At 33.4% G+C, this 17,758-nt stretch overlaps 2 protein-coding genes across 3 annotated transcripts; one reads left to right on the top strand and one right to left on the bottom strand.

The window, feature by feature from the left end:
* Window positions 1–1,157: 1,157 nt before the first annotated feature.
* On the bottom strand, window positions 1,158–4,931 carry LOC129306388 (uncharacterized protein ycf23-like). 2 transcript variants are annotated; one of them, XM_054946979.1, is made up of 9 exons: window positions 4,600–4,931; window positions 4,030–4,095; window positions 3,467–3,541; window positions 2,752–2,814; window positions 2,594–2,653; window positions 2,394–2,483; window positions 2,187–2,294; window positions 1,680–1,802; window positions 1,158–1,536 (listed from the first exon to the last, which is right to left on the bottom strand). In XM_054946979.1, exons 1-9 carry the CDS (start codon window positions 4,795–4,797, stop codon window positions 1,486–1,488), a joined length of 834 nt encoding a protein of 277 aa, XP_054802954.1. In that variant the 5' UTR covers window positions 4,798–4,931; the 3' UTR covers window positions 1,158–1,485. The 2 variants fall into 2 exon arrangements, with proteins under 2 accessions (XP_054802954.1, XP_054802953.1); XM_054946978.1 differs by having other exon boundaries at window positions 1,158–1,504; window positions 4,600–4,930.
* Window positions 4,932–6,170: 1,239 nt separating this feature from the next.
* Window positions 6,171–8,478, top strand: LOC129305500 (cation/H(+) antiporter 15-like). Its single transcript, XM_054945512.1, has 3 exons — window positions 6,171–6,659; window positions 6,825–7,832; window positions 7,924–8,478. The coding sequence occupies exons 1-3, from the start codon at window positions 6,171–6,173 to the stop codon at window positions 8,476–8,478; spliced, it is 2,052 nt and encodes a 683-aa protein (XP_054801487.1).
* The last annotated feature ends 9,280 nt before the right edge of the window (window positions 8,479–17,758 follow it).

The raw sequence follows: 17,758 nt of genomic DNA, 5'->3' as shown, positions 1-17,758 counted from the left end.
TTGACCGCAAAATCCGGTTACATTTGGTTGGCAGATTGGGGAAACCTTGTTTACAACAAATTCTAACCGAGCAGGCGATCACTTTCTTTTTAAAATTACGAAATTGCATTGACTTTTAAAAAAAGAAATATATCAGTATATCACTCTAAAATATGTTATTGATTTCAAGGTGGATATGTTTGTGAGATATATCTTCTAGACAAAATTAATAACTTACAATTGGCTTGTCATGATAACTAACTTTCACATGCAACCTTGTTATGAACGTAGGATGTGTCACATATTATTTGAACACAATTAATTTGTTTAGAACATAACAGGAGAATGGTAAAGAACCTTCATTTTCACGGCTAGTGAGCTGACTTTAGATTATCAAGGCTTCCATGCATGGTTGGATCCTTTAGAATGCAAAAAGCAATGTAAGAGGACCAAACATGAAAGGAACTCCATGGTAGAAGCTTTTCGCTCAGTTGTATTGGAATATTTAGACAGAAAAATACAAAGAAATCTATTTTGAAGAAGACTATCATATCAAAGACATCACCTTCTCTTGTACTCAAGACATAATCAATGGTATTAACCTTTAATCAAGACTTAGTTTCATGTCTTGAGATTATGAGAGATTCCAAGCAAAACAATTCCCACCAAATCCTGGATGGGTCATAGTAGATATTGATGGCTCAACTGACATTGACAGCATTATCACTTATGGATGGCTCATTCATAATGACTAAGGAAATTGAATTAAAAGTTTTTCTAAATGCCTTGATTATTATCTCAGCACTGCCATCAAACTTTTAGCCACACTTGAAGGCCCCATCCTTTGTTAGGATAACAAATTTACTAAGGTCAATGTTATTTACTAAGGTCAATGTTTACTCAGATTTTCTTGAAGCTCTTTCACTTGTTCAACACAATTTCACCGGTCGATTCACCTATTGACTGTCGAAGTCTTTTAAGCTTTGACATAACTTAATTGTTGTACCCTACACGATTTACTGTGGCCTTTTATTAAAAAAAAAAAAAGATTATCAAGACTCAAGTTGTTTCCATTGCTTGACAATAAAGCAATGAATAAGAAGAAACTGGTGAGGAATTAGAGTTTGGAGGGTAGACAGTTTTCTATTTAACTAGATAATATTGTCCTGCCAAGAGAGTGTGTTAAAGTATTAATGCATGCATTTTTATGCTTGGAGTTACATTACATATACAAGAATTTGAGAACAAGTAAAACAGATTATAGCAGATCTTAACTTCTTATTCCTGTTGTAGCCTCTAGGGAATTCATATTACCATCACATGTTCTATCCTCTTCTAAGTTCTAACAACACTACCTTGAGCCTAATTCATGGATCATAAATCCCCAGTCCTAAAAAAGTCTCTGAGTTTCTTCTTCTGCAGCTGCTTGTCTCTGGAAGGGTGTCTTTAGTGAATCAGCAATGCTTCTGACCTCGGCTATCATGGCAACCACGTCATTTAGCTTATTCACTGCAGACCCCACGCCCTGTGATTAAGAACCACGTTGATCAGCAAGTACTGTACACCATGACATTGAGTTATTCTTGCCTAAATTATTTACACAAGCTAAAACCCCATCACTTGAAGGCCTAGTTTTGAGTGTAGTTTTGATTGATATATGAATTGAAACGGGAAGAAAACTAAAGAAAATGAATGCATACCACACCAGCAGCCCCAGCTGCGATGGCCATTGGTGCCGTGACAGCACTTAACCCAGATGAACATAGGACAGGGATCCTGACAGCTCGAGATATGGAATATGCTGCAGCCAAAGTAGGCGTTGCCTGCAACAATAACAATAAATTAAGGTTTTTTCACAATTGAACATCATTTGCCTATGCATCCTGACTCTTGTTGGGTATAAGTAAGGACTAGTCCGTGAATCTGTTCTAGATATGAAATGTCAGCTTGAGATAAAACCATCATTTTTCTGTGGTTTATGAGCTACTGGGATGCATCCCCCCCCTTCTCTGTCTCACACACACACACAAATTGGTAAAGAGAGACAAGGCAACGAAGATCGGAGAAGAGACTCATGTCTAGGAAGCAAATATTTTCTTTCTGATAATTAAGCTGTCAAATTAGCATTAGAATATACACATGGTGTTCAGACTCCAACTTATCTGCTGTTATGTGTAATAATCTGCCAGGTATTTTTTTTAAGTTACCTTCTCAATCAAGCCTAGAACACCTGACTTTGTAGGATTTGAACATTTTCCTCCTTCAGTTTGAATGATATCTGCACCTGCTTGTTCCAGTGACTCAGCAAGCTTGACCTGTTAAGGATATAGATTTTTGTTTTATCTGGGATGCAGGCAAATATTGATAGCATCAACATCAGTGTATCCTCTTGCAGTTATGGGGTTACTCGTAACCTGATCTGGAAGGCTCAGTGTGTGAGGAACAGTGACAGACAAAACTATGGAGGGAAGTAATCTCCTAGTTTCCTTTGTTAGACCCAGTATCTGCATAAAAGGAAAACAAACAGATCACTAGAAGACCTGGACCAGTTATTTGACTTTAGGCTCTAAATTCTTAAAAATTTCTAGCTTTCATAGTGCAGTATGCTCTATACCTGCTCTGGAGTAAACATCATGTCCTTTTCATAAAATGAATCATAATTTCCAATCTCAACCTGTCAATACCATCAATTATGATTAACTGTAAATTTAATAGTCCATTCTGCTAATTTTGAACTGATAATTCAGATGAAACTAGGCAAGAAGATCAAACCATTAGCGCTCCTGCTTCAACTGCAGCTGGAAATGTTGCAGGATCTATAGAAGAAACACATACCTGCAAGATTGATCAATTGTAAATTCCTCAAGGCAGGAAAGATTTTGATTAATCTACTGACATTTGATCTATTCTTGACTCTGCCAGAATAAAAAGGATGCATTTTTTATAGCTCTCAAATGCCCTGAAGAATGAAGATAAGTAAATAGTGTCTCAATTCTGCCCCATCTGACCTATCCCAATATTAAAGCTTAAATCACTTGTACAAGTGCATAATGATTCACCATTATATTCTGAAATTTCTACTTGTTTGCCAGGAGAATGAGTAGGGAGTTGTCTCAAATATGCAGTAACTAGCTAATTTATTGGACTGACAAATCTGAGGTGAACAAGTTAATCCAACAATTCACGGTGCAAAAAGGCCTTAAAGAAATCAAACAAATCTATCTATACAGGATAAACCACCTTAGGACTCCTGCATTTTATCAGCAATAAAAACAATTTGTAAAAGCTTGAATAGGGAAAAAAAAATATCAATCAAGCATCATACAAAGTAAAATCGAAATCATGTATGACCAAGAATTGTCTGTCACTATTAATTTTACTTTGTTAGATTTATATCCATATTCAAAATACCCTATGCCTAAGTCCACAACTTCACATACATATTATGGAAACGGTTTAGGTGCGCTCTAGAGCAGTATGAATATACCGGACAAGAAGTTAAGCTGATAGCTAGGTTCACCAACTCTGGGTCACATGCTATATCCACGTGGGTTGCTCCCCCCTGTAGCACAATATATTGAATTTCAATACAGAACCAGCGTCGTTAATGTGAAAGACTTCAAGTGAGAAAGCCTAAGCAAATGATGTAGCAAACGTTTGATGGATAATCATAATTTCATGCAGACACAAACGACATTCCAACTTCAAACACAACCATGCGGTTACACTTCTATAAGGATTATGTTAACCTCGATTCCTTTAGTCAAATTGTCATAGTATGAACATATTAAGGAGAAAAAACATGCCAGTAAATTTGGAAATCTAATAGAGAAAAGTGACTTAATCACCCAGATATCCAGCAAACTCTAATCAGTTGTCTCTGCCTGATTATGTTTCACGAGAAAGATTAGCCCCTAGTCTTTTTCTTTTTTGCTATTTTCATATTTCAGAGCTAGGATTAAAAAGTTTCGATTAGCGGATAAGAAATAGAAGCTAGTATTTTGCAAAGCTGAAGAAAGAGTACTAATACAGAGCTGGAGAAAATAAAACCTTGTCTGCAGCAGTTACCACTGAAGCAATGTTGTCTTTATTAAAATTCTGCAAGCCTGAGATAATCTGCCAAAGAAACCAAAGTCGTTGTTAACATACTTATATTGCATGTACTGAAATTGCAATAACATAATAGTAAGAGATTTTTATGAGAAACTGTCACATGCAAATACATTTTAATGAGAATAATCATGATTTATCAAAATAAACAGAAGAAGCAATATACTTATACACATACATCAAGTGTTTTCCTAAGTGTTAATATCCATGCCTTCATTTTAAACCCTCATAGATGAACGTAACCCATGTTTGTTCAGATCCCCTTGTTTGATATTTATGAATTTTAAAACAATATGAACTGCTTGGATATTACGATTGCCGAAGACATGAAGTAAAAGGACAGAAAGGCCACTGCATTTGCAGGATTGGCCTAGAGAAACGGAAATAAAATTAAAATCCAAAAGAATAAAATAATTGTGCTTGCACTCAGGAAAAAGGCTGGGGAGGTGGCGCAGGACACAGAGACAGAGAGAGAGAGAGAGAGAGAGACTTGAAATGGGTGTGCTTTACCTTAAGAGCTCTTCGTTCATGAAAATCCCTCAAGACAGATTCTTTGGTAGATGAGAGTAAAGCTCTGGTAGTGAAATTGCCTCTTCTTTTCAAAGGAAGACATGGCTTCGACGAAACATCACCCAAAAAAGGGAGGTGATTATGCTTCAGAAAGGTGTGAGAAGAAGAGGAAATGGGCATGCAAGTTAAAGAATGCATGTCTATTGCTCCTTATCAAAAGCAAGCAAGCAAAGTAGGACGAAAGAATAGAACAAGAGAGCGAGAAGATAAGAAGGAGCTGCTAACTGTAGACTGTCATATGCAAGATATTTTCTCAGGTTAGAAAATTGGCAGCGCAGAAAACAGCTACACATAATATAAGCGGGCCATTTCTTTCTTTTTCTTTTTCTTTTCCCTTTTTTCTTTTTGGTATTTATAAGCTTCGCATTTCTCTTCATTTTTGTATGTGCTCACATGTTTTTACTTTTTTGCGCGCTCCTTTTTAATGATTGAAATTGAAACTACTTGAATTTAATGTTTTTACTCATAAATTCAGCTACTTCAACAATCAAACTCAATTATCAATCTGGTCAAAGAAAAAGCAATTAATTATCAATTATCAATCAATAAATTTTTCATGATACAAAGTAAAATTTTACTTTGACATTTTAAAATTTCAGAATCTTATTCGATACAAGTGTTATCTTTTTAATTTAGTTCATTTTTTTTCAGAAAATTATATTTTTTTAATGAGGAAAATGACATTTTTAAAATTGATGGAAAGAGTAACGATGGGTAAAGCCATTAGCTTGAAAATTATTGAAATTAAATTGACAACAAAGAAAAGTTAAATGGAAGTAATGAAAGCTCAATTGTCATTATTTTTCTTATAAGATCTCGAGTCCCAACAATCAATTAGAGCTAAGAATTTGGATGAAGCCAAAGGGGCTTGATTTTTTAAAAATCCAACTAGTCAAGCTGACTCAAATTTCTTTAGACTTTGGAAGACCAGAATATCAAATTTTATTTTTAAAATTATTTTTAATTAATTTTTTACTTCAAAATTAACTATTTTATTTTATAAAAAATATATTTTTTGATACTTAATCAGTGTATAAGACTCAAATGTATAGTATTTTACTATAAAATGAATTAAAATTTAAAAAATTAATTAATATTTATTATATTTTATATATTTTTATTTGAGTATTCATGGCCAAACCCGAACATAAAAATTTTTTTTGTTAAACTCGACCTTAAATCTTGTTTAGTTGGTTTGGGCTAGTCTGATGAGTTTGACTTGAATTGTCAACTTTACTATCAACATTTTGAGCTAACTAGACCAACGCATACCTATATTGAGCAAACTAACTAGAATTTACACAGGTTTTCACATAAATGAATGTGCTTGCATTAATTTTAGAAGATAAATTTTAAATAAGGAAATTTACTTAATATTATGCGCATGGCATGGGTATTTAATTTTGTCCAGTGAAAATGTGAAATGGCCAGGTGTAATAAACGCGTGTAATAACAGATAACAAACACGTGTGAATACTAATACTAATAATAATAATAATAATGTCATTACAATGATACCATTACAAACAGGTCATCGGGGGTATAACAACGCGAAGGACGGAACCTTGAACGCACCATTACAGTTACATACAGGTCGGGTGTATCATGTGCCACCTCCAATGAAACCCGATATTTGGAATGTCGTTACAACTTACCTCTTCCTCCTTCATTTCTTCCTCTGCTCCATGGCTTCATATATAAATCTCCATTGCCTGATTCGTTCCTCACAAACTCAACGGCTCTTTTCTCATTGGTCTCTCAGGAGAAAGCAGCAATACCTGCAGAAAACAAAACAAGAAGAAGCCATGCTTGTGCAGAATCCCTTCTTGTGTTATAATCTCACTGTGAAAAACCCCAATGCCGTCTGGAAAACCAGTGATATCTATGGATCGGAGCTTCCTATTCTCGCCCTTCAAACTTTTTGGACCATATTCGTCACTCGTCTTTTCATCCTCATCACTCGACCCTTGCACATCCCTCGTCTTGTTGCTGAAGTTCTTGTAAGTTTCTACATTCACGGCTTTTATTCACAAACATCTCTCTTTTTTCTTTGCTCCGGGCATCTTAATTGGTGTTGGAATTTAATTGCATAACACAAAATGAAGCTCTTGGAATGATTCTCCTGCATTCTGACTTGTAAGTAATTGATCTAAATCTACGTGCAGGCCGGTTTCATACTAAGTGCAGATATGCTGGGTGAAATACCGATAATATTCCTCCTTCTTTTTCCTATACGGGGAATCCTGAATATTGAAGTCTTCAGCAGTATAGGTATAATCTTCTACGCCTTCTTAACTGGCTTGCAGATGAACTTAGACAACGTCCTACGAGCACCAAAGAAGGCCATTAGTGTTGCAATGACTGGTATAATCATTCCAATGGCATTAGGAGTGATCATATATGCTCTGCATCGAAAAACTTACGACATTCAGACTAATGAAATCATTGAAAGTGATCCTGTCAAAGCTTGCTTGTTATGGTCTCTGTGTCTTACGGTCACAGGTTTTCCAATACTTGCTGAAATCCTTGCCAGCCTCAAGCTCCTTTATACCGAGCTAGGCAGATCAGCTTTAGATGCAGCCATAGTCAGCGACTCCTGTTCTTGGCTTCTGTTTATGTTAATGATTCCATTTACCCTTGACGATGGACCTGGAGCAATCTACACTGTGATGAGTACCATGGCATTCATTGCTTTCTGCATCTTTGTGGTTCGTCCTATTATCACGCCAATTATTGATGGAAAGACAGATCGAGAAGAATGGAATGATCATAGGCTGCTATATGTGCTTATGGGAACTATAATATGTGCATATATTACAGACGTCCTTGGCTCTGGCATTGTTGGGGCTTTTGTGTTTGGGTTGATTCTGCCTCATGGGAGATTCACAAGTGTGATGATGTCAGCAGCTGATGATTTTGCTTCTGGTGTTCTAGCACCATTGGTTTTTGCAGGCTCTGGTATGAGAATGGACTTGGTAAAGGCTCTATCTCACAGAAATTGGGCCTTTTCAATGCTCATTATCGTCTTATTATGCATCCCAAAGATTCTCAGCACTTTGGTGGCTACTTTTGCTTATGGTATCCCTATTCGAGATGGTCTGGGACTTGGAGTGCTTATGAACACCAAGGGTGTCGTCGCTTTGATCATGCTTAATATGGGGTGGGATAGACAGGTATACATCAATTTGACTTGTAACATTTGATCAGACGCCACTTTGATTACATGACCAATTAACTCTTACGTGTCTGCATGTCTTTTTGCAGATTTTGACGGTCTCATCCTACTCAATTCTAGTCACTGCTCTTATTATAATGACTATATCATCTTCAGTTATCACCAACGTCGCTTACAAACCAAGAAAGCGATTTAAGATAAACAAGATGAGAACTATACAGAATTCAAGACTTGATGCGGAACTCCGGATTTTGGCTTGTGTGCATAACAATCGCCATGCCAGCAGCATGGTAAAGATTATTGAATGCTTCCATGCCTCCAGATTTTCCCCCGTCTATGTGGGTGCACTTTACCTTGTTGAACTTACAAGTCGTGGTGCTTTCGTGCTCCTTGACCACATGAGCCAACATCTTTCACACCCAGGAACACAACATCATAGTCAATCACAAGCTGAGCTAGAAGTTATTACCAACACCTTCAAAGTATTAGCCGAGTTAAATGATGCCATTCGTGTGGAAACATTCAATGTTTTGTCTAGCTATAGTACCATCCACGAGGACATATACAACACAGCAAATGAAAAACACACACCAACCTCATCCTCCTCCCTTTTCACAAGCAAGTCAACACAGAAGGCTATCTAGAGATGTTGAACAGTGCATACAAAGACATAAACTCTAATGTCATGCAAGATTCACCTTGTTCTGTGGGGATTTTCGTTGATCGAGGCATATTCTCACTTTCTAAAACCAATTGTCGTATTCTTATGATCTTCATTGGTGGACCTGATGATCGTGAAGCCTTAGCTGTTGCTTGGAGAATGGCAACTCATCCTGGCGTTCAACTCTCGATGGTGAGGGTACTTATGGCTGATGAAGCTACATTTAAAGTGGAGGAAGCAGTTGAATTGGAACCCAAAGGGATATTATCTACAGTTTTGGATAGCTCCAAGCAGAAAGAGTTGGATGATGAGTATGTGAACTTATTTAGACTCAAGGCAATGCACAATGAGGACTCCATTGCTTACTCGGAGAGAGAAGTTCATACGGGTGAGGATATTCCTGCATTACTAAATGAGTTGGATGAAGGTGACTATCATTTGTACATAGTGGGACAAGGGAGAGGGAGGAATTCTATGATATTCTCAGGGTTCATGGACTGGTGTGATTGCCCTGAGCTTGGAGCTGTAGGTGACATATTGGCATCCAATAGCTTTGATTCTAAATCTTCAGTGCTTATTGTGCAGCAATATGGATATGATCAAACTATGTTGGGAAATCATGTTCATAGACATCCCAACGATGAGGAAACAATGGAAGATGGCTCTGATACACTTGTTAGTCATGTCTGAATAACGTCCTCCGTAATGGATTGAGTGATTGCTAATGAACCAACATGCAGGGAGAAAAAGAAGCAACAGAGGAGGATTGAGTTTTTTTTTTTTTTTTGTGAACTTGTAACTAGTTTTAGTTGCAAGAATTTTGTAAGTAGTCGTTGGAATTTCTCTTCTTTGACCCTCAATTGTGCTTAAAAAATCTTTCTTCAAGACTTTTTTTTTTGTTGAAAGAGAAAATTTTGTGAGAGAGATAGAGACGACAGATGAAGTCAGTAGATTTCATCTATGTAGATCTCACTCTCATATTTCGGTCTCTTTTAAACAGATTCTAAATAATCATATGAAGGAGATATGTTCCCAGCAAAAAGATTATCGCCTGTACAATTCTATTTGCAGCCCAATACGCATTTAAAGCACAAGAGAGATGTAGGAGTGAGTTTTTTTGTTGGGAAAATTCTATACAAATTCCACATAACGTATTTAAATATTATAAGGTCTATTGATAACTGAGTAAAAAAATATTTAATTGTATTGTGTGGGATTTCAAAGGAATTCTTCCTTTTTTATTTCTAACCAAGTTAAAAGGTCAATATATGATTAATTATAGAATGTCAAATCTAACTAAACCACACTTAAAATATTAATTCTCATTAAGAATACACTTAAAATATTAATTCTCATTACGAATTCAGTTTTTTAATTCTAGGAATTTTTTTTTTGTCTTTCTTCTTTCTGAAAAAAAGGGTCATATTCAAGAGAGTGATTTTATGATTTTTCATGTGATAGGAAAATCGTGTGAGAAAAATATAGACACACATATGTATAGGAATGAATGAAATTCATCCACAAGAAGAGAATGGACCTCTAAGCCGATAATCATTGATTAAAATTAGTAGACTAATAATTTTGTTTAAAGCTAAGAGCAGGAGAAATTTTTTAAGCAAATCTTTTTGTTTGACAAAGTCATAGTCAATCCATGATTTATTATATAATATTAGAATGCCAAAGCCGAGACTAATGTTAATTAATTGATTAAACCAGCGTAATGGTAGAAGAGAAGATCTATAAGACATGCAGGATAAAACTAGGGACAGGGTAGCAAAATTTGAAGCGCTTTATTTAATTTCATAAGTTTGAGCACAATACACGGTTAAACACTTAAACATGTGTTTTCGTCAGTTGTAGTTGTAATTATATTTTAACTTAATTCCTATATTATAATTTGTATTCTCATCATATATCTCTTGTAAAGTACTCTCTACATCTCAAGTTATTATACACTTTAAGTCAAAATTTTACATATCAATAAACCTTATTAAATATACTTAATAATCTTTTTTTTTCAAAATAAAAATATAAACTTTTAAAAATGCTCATTATTTAATATATCAAAAATAGAGGGATGAAAATTAATTATAAAAAGAGAAAATGTAATATTAGAATTGGTATATTTAATAAAACCCTAATCTACTTAAAATGTATTATATTTTAAGATAAAAAAATTATTTTAAAAGTATTCTATAATTTAAGACAGAGCGAATATATTGTTTGTATTGTTCCTTCTACAATAAATTTTCATCTTTGCCCTTATCATTTCTAAAAATTATTCGTTGCTCTAGTTCGTTCTTTTTTTCAAGGGACGCTTTCCACTGTTCATTGCACAGTGAATTTTCAAACCTTACCCCTTCAATTTTCAAATATAATATTGGTCCCACGTCATTTGAGCTTGCCTCTTCATTTTCTTTCATGTTTGTGCAATGTTCTTTTTTTTTTTTTTCTTGTGTCTTTTCCTCATCTCATGCTTGCGCGTCTTCTTCCTTCAATTCTTTTTGAAAAATTATGGTCTCCATAATAAATTGAGGAGGTATATGCACAAAAGTTTGGAAATGAAGTGTTCATCATGTTTGTATTCATGAATTTTTCTTTTGATGGGTACTTCTTTCAGTGGTATAGAATTTCAATAAACACGGTTTTTCAATTATTTTTTATAACTTAACACCATTTCATAAAAAAATCTAATGATGTCTTTATCCATTTCTCTTTCATTTTTATGTTCATATGATGCTTTTTTTTTTTAAGTCTTTGTATTATTTGATATGGGTTACATAACTTCTTCAATATTTGTACTAGACAGGGAATTTGAAAAAAAAAAAAGGTAAGTTTAGCGTTGGATTATTCACACTTGATTAATCAAAGTCAATATAAGCCGAATTAAAGTGGAGGCTTTATAAGAATATTAAAAAAGTCTGAGCCCTTGCATGTAATAAAATCGAGGTCAGAATCATAATATTCTCATAGTCATTTTGAATGTTGGAGAAAACGGTTTTTTCTACCCAATAGACACATTCTTCATATTGATCATCAAGTGAGTGGTTTTATGGAAGACATTGCAGGCAATTTATATTCAATGTGTCCATAACCAAAGTTTCATCTCGTCATACTCTGCTTTCCTTCTTATGCATTTGTTGTGAGTTTACAAACTGAGTCCAATCTCGTGATTTCATTCCAACATTTAGTATTCTATCCAGTACTACACTCTAGATATGTCTACCTCCTCCAAAATCTATTACTTAGGGACTAAGCATGGAGTAGTGAGTTAATTTTAAAATTCAATTTATGAAGCTACTGTCACACAAGATCAATTTAAATGTAACATTATGATCATATGTGAATGTTATAATTTTCTTTATGCTTATATAGTGTACTTGGATGAAGATACCCCTTTTATATATTAGCAATTATTATGGAGCAAGAATATGGTTTAACCAACGAGTTAAGAATGCATCAAGCTACATAAAATCATGTGTTTACATCGTGCTGCTCCTAAATAAATATTAAATTAGCATTTGTAGATCCTCCTCCACCTTATTTAGCCCACGCATTATTTGACGAAAAATGAACATGATTCAAAAGAATTTTCCTACGAAAAATATAATTATTTCTATAAAATATATGAAAATATCTTCTAATAAGTAAATTAATATTAAATTATTGAAAAAAGTGAAATTTTGTAAGCTTTAGTTTGCTAGCTGCACATGTAAAATATATATAGCAACTCCGAGAGTCAAACTAATTGTGAAATGTATCATTGTATTGAATTAGTTTAAAACTTTTTATCTAACCTTAACATTTTCTGAGTTTATTCCTATTATTCTTGTACGATTGAGTGTTTCCATGGAGTAAAAATTTAGTTGATTTTGTATAATTAGTCTAATATTTTTTGTTTATTATTGTTAAACTTATTGTATACTATTATTAAGTTCCGTTGTTGGCATGTTTAATTGCAAATATTATATTTTGAATAAATGATTTATATTGATAAAAAAAATTTGAATGGAAAATTGAAATTAATTATCAATATATATAATATGTAATATAGGGAAAATTATAAGATCTAAGTAAATTATGTAGATTGTTAACCAAAAAAATATATAGACCAAATGTAATAAATATATATTAACAATAAGGTTCAGATATAAAATTTTAACACTGTAAAATTGAATGAAGGAAAAAAAAACAGAAAAATTCCCTAAATATGAAAATCATAATAAGGTTCAATAAAATGTTATAATTCTTTTAAGTCTTTAAAAACATTTATAATATCAATAATTTTTTATAAAATGACTTAAATACTCCCAATTTTAAAATAAAAAGGTAAGGGCCCTGGTCCAAAAAAAAATAAATATTAATGGTTACTCTAGTTTAAATAATGACTATTATTCTTTTGATAACAACTAAAATAAAACAAGTAATTACAATTTTTATGTATAAATTTTTAATTCAATGAAATGAAATTTTTATAAATAGTCATGATTATTTTAGTTTAGGTAATGATTACATTTTTTTTAACAATGATTAGAATGGAATAAACAACTACAATTTTTTTATACAAATTTTTAATTTACTAAAATTTAAGTGTTGTAAAAAACCTATGATTACTTTAATTTTGATAATGATCAAAACAAAATAAGCAATTTTTTTATTTCATCGCTCCGTGTCCTTGGAAATTGAGTATTATCATCTTTCACTGAGACTAATCCAAACCCTTATTATGTGAGACCATCATTATCAACGACGACCTCACTAATACCTCAAGGATACTTTTGGCATATTTTTTTGTAATGTAACTGTATATTTCACTACTCAAACTCAAGATCTTAGGTTAAATTATTTTAATTCTTTTAACAAATTGAATCAAGCACTCTTTCATAAAACAATTAATCACTACTTTAATTTAAATGGTATTTTAATCATGTTATCATCAAATTATTAATGTCTTAAAACTTTCTAGACACTTAAAATAATTATGACATTACACAAAACTTTATTATCATTTATATATTCTAAATGGATTTTCTTTCCATTTTTCTTGGATGAATTTTATTAGGGTGGGGAAGACAAAAAGACAAAACTTGCCCGATAAGTATGTAACGTGAGGGCGAGGCGTAGCCACCTTCGTTGTAAAAAGCAAGAGAGAAATTGCTTCATGGCGTTCGTCAGCAGGTGCGGAGAGAGAAATTGACCTGAACTTTCTGCTATTCAGACGCGAGCCACACGACCTGCTGACCACAACGACCTCGCACATTTCTATAATTTCACCCATAATCATTCATTAACACCAGCTTTAATTAATTTAATTATATTCAAACGCATATTAATTAAGTTCATAGCGTTGAGAGGTTGGGTCACCTACTTGCAAATACAAGACCTGCATTTATCTACTAATACTATACTCCTAATAAATTAACTCCATTAAATATTAATCATTATAGAAAAAATTTCAGTGAGAGACCCTTAATAAAAAATAATAAAAAAAAGAATTCTTAAATTTTTAAAATTTTACGACGTGCTCATTTTCATATATATTGTATGTTGTCCATTTACTTATAAAATGTTGTTTGTTTTTCTACGTTTTATAAATAAGTGAAGTAGAAAAATGAATAACATTATGTAAGTAAATGGACAATATACAGTATGAAAATTAATAAGTCGTCTTATTATAAAATTAATATTTGGAATGAAATTAAGTAAAATTAAGGCAAGTGAAGTAAGGAAACAATCAACATTTCGTAAGTAAATGAACAATATATAATATGAGAACGAATAAGTTGCTTAATGTTGTTCATTTAAATGAAGGCAATTCTGTCATTTTTGTCATAATTTTAACAAAAATTCTGTACCAGTCCTTCAATGAAATTTTATAAATTCAAATGTCCCCTTTTTCATTATATATAATCAAGGATTCTTCACTGAAATTTCTCCATCATCATATGGTTTTAGCGAGAGAAACGCGGTTTCACGAGAAATGGTGGATTACCAGATATCTGGTCGCCTAATATGTCTACCCTCCAACGGAATATCATCCTTACACGCTCAGCATCCACAGATTCTTTTCCCCTTCGAATTAATGAGTCTTCGCGATTGTTACATTTGCTTGATATTGAAACTATCTTAAACTAACTATCTTTTTCTGTCATTGTTTTAATTTCCCTCCAATAACTGCTCTGTTTGATTATTAATTTGAAAGCATTTTTTTTATCGTGACATATGATAATTCTTAATATGGGTTAACGAGAGAGAACATGGCAGCCCTGAGAAGTAAAACTATAAAATAGTTGGATGAAAATTCAAGTTTTGATGTCCATTTATCCTCTAAAAAGGAAATCAATCACACAAAGAAATAATTAATGCATGAAAACCCATCTCAGCAAAGCGATTGTCACAAAACAGCCTCACATTGCAGAGATGAATACAAAGCAAAAGCAATGCCAATCCATAATCCATGTTCTGAATTGAGAAGCCGTAACTGCACAGATCAGATAGAGAGATCTCTGTGTCGATCCCAGACATATTCATTTCCACAAAATTGATCAAACAGACTGAAAACAAATGAAGAAGAGGATCAAGAAGAAGAAAACTCCTTTTCCTTCCTTCATTTTTTTTTCCATTGGATAGATTACAAGTTGGAACTCAGAAAACAGAGGAGTAAAGAAAGCAAAAGAAAGTGATATACAGAGGAAGCGGGGAATTCAGAATCAGAAGTGGCAGCCAAAGAAGAGGTAGAAAAGGCAGAGGGAGAGGACCAAGACAATGGCCTCGAACAGAGAAACAATCTTGAAGACGAGGTCATCCATGAATGAAACAGGCAAGTGAACCCTCTTCCATCTCAAAGAAGACCAGTAAAAACTTGAGCTTCCATGACTGTCTGCTCAGCTTCTTCAAGAACCGAACCTTGGAAACCTTGTTCTTCCCTTCCATATCTGATCAGTCTCAGATTATTCTCTCTCTCTTCGCAGGTCGTTTGAACCGTATTATGCGTTTTGTTTGTGCTGTGTGTGGAAGAGGTCAGGTCGTGGGATATTTATATTGAAGAATGAATAAAGGGAGATTCGAGCAGGGGCTGGCTAATTTTCTTCGGCAGCACGGTGCTTCAGTGTCATAGATGGGTGGTGCGACGAATCTTGATGACTTGCTTGGAGAATCAAACAGTTGTCGAGGGTATATTATGGTCATTTTGGGGGGCCATGGGAGTGGACCGAGTGGAACCGCGTTTTCTGATGGAGGGCTCATTTGGTCAATAACCGGAAGAAGGTCTTCCGGCGGCTGTGTGCAATCGTGGGCACTGGATAACTGCCAAATGCCCTTACCATAAATATTAGGCTATTAGCATGAGAACGTGCGTCTAGAACACCAGCCTTTTTTGAATTCTTTTTTAATGAAATATATTGCTTTTAAAAAAAAAACATAAATATAACAATGTTTAGTTTAGTTTCTCATAAATTATATATTCTTGATTTGTCTCCTATAAAGAAGTTCACTTTATATTTTTTTAATTCAGAATTAATTTATTTTAAATATTTCATATATATTTTCACTGAGGTTATCTATCATGTCTTAATTAATTATTATTTTTGTGTATCATATTATTTGCGAAAGATTTAATAAAAAATATAATCTATAAAACAGAGAGAGATATACACACACACACGTATATATTTCAGGATGAAGCTGGGCGCTTAATATTCTCTTTTTGGCCAACTGGGTGCCTAATATTCTAGGCTGCATTAATTATATTACTTGAAATTATGGAGTCTTAGTGTCCAAATTTAGCTTAAAGTGGTTAAGAGTTTGCCCATTAATCCTATAGTATATGTATTACTGAATAGAGAAAACCACATCTCCATAGGTTTTCATCAGTCGAGTGAGATTCATGCCATCCAAAAAGAAACAAAGAAAAAAAAAAAATCGAATGAGATTCATTTACTTTTGTCATTGGAAGAGAATTCATGTCCCATTAAATTAAAACGTTATATTGAAGGTAACATGACTATATTATAAACTCCTCTAGCTTTTTTTATAAATTATTTTTAACAACCTCATCAATATCAATGGAAAAAAAGGATGAGAAGTAAAAATGTGTAGAATTTTAAATATATTCCTATATAACAAATCTAAAAAATAATATTATGTTACTTTTTTTTCATGAAAGGTAATTTTAAAAATACCTATTAATGATTACTTAAAAAGCTGTACTGTAACTTATAAATAGAATCAAATAGACTTTCTAAAATGCAATTTATAAATGAGATCGGTGAGAGTATGTTTTTTTAACACACACACAGTCATAATATGACGATATATTATGTCTTTTTTTATCCAAAAAATTAAAAAAATGCTCACTCACACCAGTATGGAATTTGGTTTCTAGGAGAGACTTCCTGCATCAGTTGAAAGGTAAATAATGTAGAAAATTCTAGCAATGGTAACTTTATAATATTAGCCATGATTGTTAGACTTTCTATATCAGGTGCTTTTCTAATTACCTCGTGCTTTGTCACTTGATGTAGAAAGTTAGACTTTCTACATGAGGTGATTTCTTGCCAATATAGAAAGTACTTTGAATAATTAAAAAAATTTAAAAATATACACTTTTTACATTGATTTGAGTGACAATCGATGTAGAAAGTTATTTAAAATTAAAGCTTTCATCGTGTTCCTCATACAAAATGCGTTTGCATTTCTTCCTCCTTGTCTTCTCCTCTCCTAGCCTTCACACAATGTCATTGTCCTCCTCCCCACCCTTGCTCCCTAAACCAAATACCCAAAACTCATTTTCTCCAAATCCTCCTCCTACTTCTCCTGAAGTTATTTTTGAATATTCATAAAGCAATCTTTGTAAATTCAATTGACATTTATAGATTTATTAACCATTGGATCAGGCTAAAAATTGATTAGCTAGTTCAAAACTATGTGTTATTTTCAATGGTTAGATTTTTGATTTATTACCTAACATAAGAGTTATTTTGTTTGCATTACAACCTCTAGTTTGGGTGCTTCCACCGTCCTTCTCCTCCTTCTCATGCTTCTCTCTCTCATTCTACATCTCACCAGCATCAATCTTGTCAGATTCCATCTGAGGCCTGATCTCTTGCTCCCCTCGGCATATCTGTAACCTTTCCCCCTTCATCCTTCTCGGTCTCACAACTAGTTGGTGCTCTTCTAATAGTGCTTCTATTTTCTATTTTAATCCTTAAGCACTCTCTTTCAATTTTTGTTTTTTGTTTTTAGAAGATGAATAAGTTGACTTC

Source organism: Prosopis cineraria, unplaced genomic scaffold (genome assembly GCF_029017545.1).
Source record: "Prosopis cineraria cultivar Desert tree isolate PC_DT_omini unplaced genomic scaffold, ASM2901754v1 PC3, whole genome shotgun sequence".
Taxonomy (NCBI): Eukaryota; Viridiplantae; Streptophyta; class Magnoliopsida; order Fabales; family Fabaceae; genus Prosopis; species Prosopis cineraria.
The sequence above is the reverse complement of the archived record's forward strand: the minus strand, read 5'-3'. Positions and strand labels throughout refer to the sequence as shown.